Below are 9120 nucleotides of genomic sequence, written 5' to 3' on the forward strand. Positions count from 1 at the left end.
AACATGTTTCTTTGGTTAGCATCTACTTTGATGTAAATGTTGTTGAAGTACCCTTTTTTCATAAAGTTTGACACTACAGTTGTCTTATCAGCAATATTGTTAAACAGGTATTTTTGGAGTTATGAAGCTCCTTTGGTAACAACAATAGCACTGGCAGCTTCCTATATCCTGCTCCTTGATCTCTCTCTTCCCCCTTTCTCTCTTTCTAACACACTCACGCGCACACACACACAAACACACACACACACATTCACACACACAAACACACACTCCTTCTTAGTCTCTTTGTCCCTTCCCTCATTCCCTCTATTGACATGGAAGGGTGAACTCAGGAATTCCTCTGAATGTTCAATAATAATATATCCAATAACATTTTACTTCATGGTCCAGTATTTACATGGTAATTACATGGTCAAAACGTTATTTAGGAAGTACTAACAATGATACGTTTTGTTAGAGACTCTTGCACCAAGGTGTTACTGCTTGATTGTCTTAGAAGCCAATAAGAAAGTATTTTATATTACCATGTTATTTCCTAGTAGATACCAAAGGTGTGACAGGACTGTAAAATAAAATGTTACCAAAGTTACTTTGTTACAAAATTGTTCAAGACAGTTCTGTACAGCAGACAGATAGGGTATCAATATGCAAAGTTTCTTTCATTTCACATCTCGTTCTTTCCCCAAGAACATTTTTATTTCTGTACATTCCTCTTTGGCCTTCTACACATCTGTGGTAAGATTTGGGAAAGAAAGACCAAATGGGCTAAATGGGGAAATGGAGATGACAAAACAGCACTGCCCTTTACCTCCAAGAGGTGGCAAATACATTTTTAGTCAAACTTAATGCTTTGATGTTGGCACTTAGAAATCCTTAGAAATAGAACTCCTTAGTACTTTACTAGTAAATGGTGTCAAAAACAAGCGAACACTTAACTCAATCATAATGCTCTTTTTTGAGCCACAAATTCATTCTTACATGTTGTGAAAAGTAGTATGCTGTATTTCGTAGATATTTTAACCCCTTTTTGATGTACATACTGCACGTAAAAAGTAAGAATAGGAAATGTATCCTCTAAGTATTCTCCATAATTCTTACTGTCAAATTCTGTGTAAAAAAAACACACACAAAAACATATTTGATCCCATAGTTGCTTTTTCTTTGAAAAGTGTTCTGTTTAAGTCTGCAACATGCTTCATGGTTGGCACATGTGCACTTGGAACTTAAGTGACACATTTTGAGAACCATGTAAACTTAGTTTTTAAATCCAGCTTTTAAATAATTTTAACACCATGTACTCCTCCCCACAATTAAACCAATATAACAACTCCACAGAATACCTCTACTCTGAGTACACTGAATATATATACTGACCACCTGTTTTTAATCAAATTGGATAAGTAAATATGAAATTATCTTAATGTATTTATTTTTAGGATGTTTTGAGGGGTCTTGTTCAGAAACAGTGTTAGGCCCTTACCTGGTATTGATTTTGTGGTTTGTGAAGTTTGTTGTTTATAAACTGACAGTTGGATTTAGACATGTCCTTTCGTGTTTTTATGAATCACAATGTCTAGATTAAATTATGACTTTTAACTTAGGAGATGTATGTTTACAAAATTCTGTTTTACATGTTAGTGGAGTTTTTTCATGACAAGAGACTTCATTTGGATTGATGAGTTCAGGATTTTCTTTTTCATTTGTTTCTTTTTTATAGAACATTGTGAGTGAATATGTAACAATTTACTCATTTGACAAGTGCAGCTCCAATTCTTGCCTTAGAGGTTAGCTTATTGAGGCCAAACAAGAAAGGGAACTGAAGGTTAGCCAATTGAAAATGCACATGTTATAACCCTCACTGCAGACAACACACATCAGTGCCACAAGAAATACTATACATGTTTGTATGTAACTTCTCTGACGATGTGCACTTGTTTAACCGAAGCCAAGCTCACTCTCCTCAAAACAGCCAGTTATTATTCTCCAGTGTGTTCTGCAGTGCAGGATTGGTTGAATCCCAGAAGGAGTGTATGCAGAGGTTGTAAAGCCTCAAATGATCATTATGGACTCTCACACTTATCTACCTGTACAATTCAGCATACCTCTTCTTTTGGGTAAGGACTGTATCATAGGCATAAGTCGTATGTGGTGGTGTTTCTCTTTTTTACATGGACAGTGGTTATTATTGTATTTGTAGATTTTGGTGAGCCAGTTTTTACGTGTCTTTTAAGTACCTACAAGTTGACTCTTATTTGCAGAATCAGCTATTTTGGGGTTCCTTTTTATCTTTGAATGTTCAAATTGCCTGAGTTTGTTATAATTACTGTAAATATTGTGGAACTTGTGTTTTTGGTTCATTTGATATGCAAAATGTTTGGAAAGATTAAAAAACTTTTTTGTCAAGGCAGTTTCTGTTTATGAAATAAAAACAATAGCATGTGCCAATTATTTTTGAGGGATTTTTGATTAAGAGAACACATTTTAGGTCTCAGTATTAACAAAGTGATGTTTTTTTTACGTTTTCTTTTTACAATTAACAAATGTGATTTTTGGCAAGGAACATTTGATTTTAATGTAGTACAAACAATTTTATTCATTACAAACAACCAGTTTTTTTCGTACCGTAACCATTTCTCCTCTCCCAGTATGCATCTTTGACTGATATAAGTGTGGTATATCAGTTTATAAAAGTCTATGCTCCAAATGAGGATGTAAAAAATTCCCCAGAGATGTCACTATTCATGTTCTTCCATCACTAACATTCATTCTATATCATGAAAATGACAGGTAAAAATGTTCCCTTGATGTGCATGATCCTTTTTTTACCTCTTGTTTTTAGATTGTGGGCGTTATAAGGTGCTTCCATTTGAAAGATACAACAGCGGAATCAGTACCTCCCTAGCCTGAAGCCTAAAGGCTTGTGATGCTTGACTGTTTTTCGCCCAGTGGGGCATGGAGAGAGAGATCAATCAAATGAGCATGTTATGTCATTGATATCTCTTCTCTTGTTCACCGTAGCACCACCAGTGAGTGATTCTTCTATCATGTTCAGTTGGGGTTTGGTTTTCCACTTCACTTTTTCATGATGGAAGAGATGTCCAAAAATACACTCTGAAAGAGACAGATAATAGTATCAAATTAGTCATTAGCAAATACCATTTGCAAAACTACCTCTTATGTATCTCTGACATGCAGTAAGTGCTGCATTAATATATTTTGTTTTTAACTAGAGCTTTTTTGGGCAAAATGATATATGGTAACCCCAATCTTTAACATTCGATCCTGCTTGGTCATGGGTTCTTAGTTACTATGATAAGCTTAATCCTTAACTGCAACCCTGAGGTAAAAATCAGTATTTACAAAAAGAAAACCAATGCAGTCAGTTTTATTGCTAAATGCCTATACTACCCACCCTTATAACATTTTTTGTTGATTGGTCTGGTTTTATTTCTTATTTTCTCTTTACTCTCTGTATACAACTAACATGCTTGTCACCAGCCATTTTGATCCATGTTGTGTCAGCTAACATCATACAATGTAATGAGAGGCTCATCATCCAAACGATCAGGTCAGAGGCTGCCTGTCTCTCAGCTGTACTTGCCATTGACATTCTTCTCCCTCCAGGAGGGGGCATCATGGGCATGTCTCCCTTCCCCAAGGACCCCAGCTCGGACTCATTGGAACTTCGCATTGAGGGGCTGCTGGAGCCACTGATGGTGGACATGCTGTCTGAGGGCATCCTGGCCATGAAGCTGGCTTTCCTGGGGTTGGGGAAGAGGTAATCGCTGGCCATGGATGCCCTCCTCTCCTCCTCTTCCAGGTCCCTGATAGCCAGACTGGGTCTGTGGATCATGGTGTTGATCACTGGTGGTTCCATGTGGTTACGCTGATAGTACTCCTGCTGGTGGTGGTCTTCGTGGATCTTTATTTTTGGCCCAGTTTCCCCAGCTGCAGGTACTCCAACCCAGGCTGGAGGGTGGTGGTTGTTTAAGTATGTGATGATAGTGGTGGGGGGGGGCTCCACATCCTGAAATGTGCAGTCTTGGTTGGGCCGGCGTTGCTGCTGTCTTGGCTGAATGTTGACACAGTTGGTGAGATAGTGCCCGGTCTGTGCCACGCTGTTGTGCCTTGGCTCTTCATGGTTAGCTTTGGGCCCAGCGTTATAGTGTGAAGGGGTGTCCAGTTCCTCCTCTGGGATCACTTTGAAGATCTGCGTATTTGGCCCGTTGTGAGGTGAGAGGTTCCTCATCACACAGAGTTGCTGTATGGTGGCTTTCTTCTTGGGCTTGTAGATCAAACTGTCCTCGTCTGCATAATTCTGCCCATTCAATGTCTGCTTAATCTTCTTCATGCCCAGGTAGGAGATCTCCATGACGTTGAGGAACAGAGAAACTGCGGCGATGACAAACATGAAGACCATGAACACGGTCTTCTCCGTCGGCCTGGAGACATAGCAGTCCACACTGTTGGGGCAAGGGAACCTCTCACATTTGTGCAGTGGCTCCAGGCGGACACCGTAGAGGATATACTGGCCCATAATGAAGCCCACCTCCACCACCGAGCGTGTTAAGATATGCATGATGTACGTTCTGAGCAGAGACCCTCTCAGCGGAGCCTTCTTCACCCTCCTGTGCTCCTCCAGCCTCTTCAGCTCCTTCTCGACGCGCTTATGCTCGTCCAGCGCCGTCTCCCCGAGCTCGTCCCTTAGCTGGGCCTTCCGCCTATGGCGTTCCTTCTCCAGGGCGCGGATGCGGTAGAGGGCGTGGCCCATGTAGACCAGAGACGGTGCGGACACAAAGATGACTTGCAGGACCCAGAAGCGGATGAGAGAGATGGGGAAGGCTTGGTCGTAGCACACCGTCTTGCAGCCCGGTTGATCGGTGTTGCAGACAAACTCGGCCTGCTCGTCATCCCAAACGTCCTCGGCGGCCACCCCCAGGACCAGCATGCGGAAGATGAAGAGGATGGTGAGCCATATCTTGCCCACGATGGTGGAGTGGATATGGACCTCCTCGAGGATGCTGCCCAGCAGGTTCCAGTCACCCATGGTCACAGGCAGAAGCTGTTTGCACGATGGCTTTGTCTCTGCTTCAACTCTTACTGCCACATGCCCCTGGGCTGGAGGGGGAAACAAAACCCGGGAAGAATTCCTTAATTCGGAATTTCGAAACACTTTCTTTATATCAACACATATTACTTGTCTGTTTATGAGCATCTTATTTCAAATGTTTTCTCTTATTTTAGCATATAAAGCCAGAAGGTAGGGAGGCCTTCATGCTTTCTGTTGTTTTGTTTTAGTTTCCATAATTTTAATTAAGAATGCCGTCACTATTGGTTAATTTGTAATTTGAGTGAGATGTGTTCATGACTGATTTGTGTAGTTTGTGTTAAAATTGTCTAATTTGTTCAAATGTATTCTGTATTACGTGTCACTACATCATGTAAGCCATGCAATGTTGCAATTTCAAATGAAAAATTAAAACTACACTTACATGTCAATGGTATGGCTACAGTCCACTGGAGATGTAAAAAAGCATTATTACCTTAACAAAACCATCCCCAAAATCACCTTTGACTCAAATTGGTTAGCCCATGGAAAAGCTGGGAGATTGTGTTCCCTTTTTGCACCAGTCCCAAACACACATAGCTGTCTCCTGTTCAGATGTCTGCCGCTCAGTGCGAGTACTCTCTCGTGTCGTTGCATGCATGGTTCACAGGATGTGACCATTGATCTGTCACCAACGGGACAATGCCCCATGGCACATCTTGCCAGGCTATTGTTCAGCCCTGTCCAACCCCCTTTCAATGTACCCACAATGCCAACATGGCTGAATGCCCATCAATACCCCACTCACTGGAAGAGGAGAATATTGCTTTTCTTTCTCATAATGTCCTCCTCTGACAACCTGTATACATAAGAGTGTGCCTTCCAATCGGGAGGGAGGGTACAGATTTTGAAAACGGAGAAACCATATTATGTATGTACAACTTGCCATCATAACTGATTAATCTAATGTAGACTCTTGAAAGGCAGATAGTGTTTCAATGAGTCACGTACGATGTCATAGTTTGTGGCATTGGGGGTTATTGTTACTTTGGAATGTCAGTGATGTGTGTGTGTGTGTGTGTGTGTGTGTGTGTGTGTGTGTGTGTGTGTGTGTGTGTGTGTGTGTGTGTGTGTGTGTGTGTGTGAGAACGAAAGTAAAGCCTCCTTACTTTTTGAATCTTTCAAGGGTACTCTTCATTCATTAGGTTCACGACGATCCTGATCTTTGTTTGAAAAATAATTATTTGGGAAAAGCGTAAGCAAACAAATGACATTTTGAGTTTACAGGTCACCATTATTTTTATTTTTTACTAAGTTACTGAATTACAAGGTACTAACGGAGTGAGCAAGATACATTGGGCCATGGGGTTAAAGAGTACCTACTGTAGGTCAGGGGCCTGCTGCAGGTCGATAATGTCGTGATCATAGGCAATCAGTCCAGAGGGAGAACAAATAAACCATTAAAACAAGAAACAAAGGTAGACACTTTTCCTTAAGAGCTCGAGACCCTCTAAGTTAAACTTTGTATTTTCTAGATGCAAAATCAACATCACATCTTGCAGCTAGGCCAATAGTGGAGGTGAAGTGGACAATTTCCAGGTTAGGAGTATTCTTTGCCTGGCTAGAAGTGTTGTGAAAGCAGTAATGTCAACCTTGTTGGAAATGCAAGGGGCTCTATTGGCACCCAGAAAATAGCCAGGAAAGGGCAAGGCTGTAAACTGTAATAACATTGAGAATACACAAAAAATCTAAGACAGAATGAGGGTCAATTTCATGCAGTTTAGATTTACTGAAGTGGGCTTTGTGGACCACTTTTAGCTGGATCAAACTGAGTCGAGCACAGAATGATGAAGAACCAGTTCCACATCTCACTGAAGACTTCTCAGGTGAAAGTCTGAGAGTCCAAAATGGAGGGAGTAAATAAGTGGTTATTTCCCCAAACATGGCGCTGAGTAAAACTTAAAGTGACGGCGGAACTGTATCCATATCTTAAGTGGACAGCACTAAAAGGTTTGAGGAGTGGCAGCAGGGAGTGGTTTCAGTTCAGGGGCCAGGGACCTGGGCTAGGAAGGTAGCAAATAGCACGCCCTGTCATATTTATAAAATGAGACTCCCAAGTAGAAGTAGAGGAGTTCAAGTAGAGTGTTGCCTGTCCAGATTCACTTACAGGCAAGCAGGGTGGAAAAGCCCAAAGTGAATATTCCTTCTGTATAGTTTGACTTTGACATTGTTGAGGGCTTTGTGTCTCCAGGCCAGGCACACACCTAAGTCAATGTAGAGAGGAATCTTGTGCATGTGAAATCCTCCCTTCTCTTCTCGAAGATGTGTTTCGTATCCTGGTAGTAGTAAAAAAGCACAAAGAAGGCTTAGGATCTGATATGATTGCCACCTGTGGAGTTTGCTCTCCCCAGCTTGTGGGTGTGGTCCAGTTTCATCAGTATAGGGGAGAACTCTACCCTCAAAAGGTCAGTACATAACTCCGACATAAACTTGACCGGGTCCAAGCCTACCATCTTCTCTGGGATACCGACCTACCCCAAATGGACCTGCATAAACGATTTTCCAAATCATCTGCCTAGTCTACTTGTACACTGTATTCAGTTTTCAGCTTTGCGCAGGCATTTTCCAAATTTCTAGACCTCTGTCATTGTAATCGAATAAACCAGTCTCCATCTCGATTAATCACCGGGTTGTGATTTATAAAAAAACAAACTTGACGGGAGTATGTGCGGTCCTCCACACAAACTCTGACCCATGCGTACGCACATTTTTGGAGTGTGGGATTTGGCGACAATTGGCGGCATTCACAAACAAATGTACTCATTTGTAACTCTTGTTCTTCTCCATGGGTGAAGTGGAATTCAATTTTGCCACTGACACAGGCATGAAGAGGACATTTAAGGATCACATACCCTAATAATACTTTGATGCGGAGCTGCCCCTCTCAAATCAGCCCCCAAACCCACTTAGAAACATTGTAAACAGTAATAGTACATAATAGCAGTTGATTTGAGTTGGCTTGGCTTGCAGAAAATAACCAGTTGAGCCTGAGGGCATTTAATTAGGTTTCCACCGCACACTGACAAAGTCGATAGGAGATTGATTTGATTTTCCCTTGCAGAAGCTGCGGCAGCAAATGCCAGATGTCACACCAGGGTCACGTGTTACATAACTGGGGGTTCAACAAGTGCTTAACCATTGGCTGGGAAATGCTTCTCTATCTTGTCCATGTCCTTGTTTACAATCCGCCTTCTCCAGCACACTGTGATCTAATGAATCCCTGATTGACAGGACACTGATTTTGTTCCTCTTTTGAATTGAATGACGTTGAGATCGGATTGACTGCTGAAGGTCCTTGTTTATCAAAATAATGTTTTCATATTCATATTTAATTTTAGTTTAATCATCCTGTTTTACCACTAATTAGTAACCTAGCTATGTTTGACTTATAGACGTCAAGTATTGAAATGACAAGAAACTAAAGGTCAGACATTTGGATTTCACTGTATTTTGTATCTGTTTTATTTTCATGATGCGTCTAACAGGACCCTAATACAACCTCCTCAACCCCATCCTCCTCACTCCTCAACCCCCTCCTCCTCACTCCTCAACCCCCCCCTCCTCACTCCTCAACCCCATCCTCCTCACTCCTCAACCCCCCCCTCCTCACTCCTCAACCCCCCCCTCCTCACTCCTCAACCCCCCCTCCTCACTCCTCAACCCCCCCCTCCTCACTCCTCAACCCCCTCCTCCTCACTCCTCAACCCCCTCCTCCTCACTCCTCAACCCCCCCCTCCTCACTCCTCAACCCCATCCTCCTCACTCCTCAACCCCATCCTCCTCACTCCTCAACCCCCCCCTCCTCACTCCTCAACCCCCCCTCCTCACTCCTCAACCCCCCCCTCCTCACTCCTCAACCCCATCCTCCTCACTCCTCAACCCCCTCCTCCTCACTCCTCAACCCCCTCCTTCTCACTCCTCAACCCCCCCCTCCTCACTCCTCAACCCCCCCTCCTCACTCCTCAACCCCCCCTCCTCACTCCTCAACCCCCTCCTCCTCACTCCTCAACCCC

At 42.6% G+C, this 9120-nt stretch overlaps 1 protein-coding gene across 1 annotated transcript; it reads right to left on the bottom strand.

Moving 5' to 3' along the window:
* Positions 1 to 2965: 2965 nt before the first annotated feature.
* LOC136949133 (gap junction alpha-5 protein-like) lies at positions 2966 to 5056 on the bottom strand. The gene is made up of 2 exons (XM_067243339.1): positions 3598 to 5056; positions 2966 to 3111 (listed from the first exon to the last, which is right to left on the bottom strand). Exons 1-2 carry the CDS (start codon positions 5045 to 5047, stop codon positions 2966 to 2968), a joined length of 1596 nt encoding a protein of 531 aa, XP_067099440.1. The 5' UTR covers positions 5048 to 5056.
* Positions 5057 to 9120: the final 4064 nt, after the last annotated feature.

This window comes from Osmerus mordax, chromosome 9 (assembly GCF_038355195.1).
Source record: "Osmerus mordax isolate fOsmMor3 chromosome 9, fOsmMor3.pri, whole genome shotgun sequence".
Lineage (NCBI taxonomy): Eukaryota > Metazoa > Chordata > Actinopteri > Osmeriformes > Osmeridae > Osmerus > Osmerus mordax.

Coding starts and splice junctions, on each gene's coding strand:
- LOC136949133 (XM_067243339.1), bottom strand. CDS start 5,047: ATGGGTGACTGGAACCTGCTGGGCAGCATCCTCGAGGAGGTCCATATC. Junction 3,112..3,597: donor GAGAAGAATGTCAATGGCAA/GTACAGCTGAGA, acceptor TGTCTCTTTCAG/AGTGTATTTTTGGACATCTC.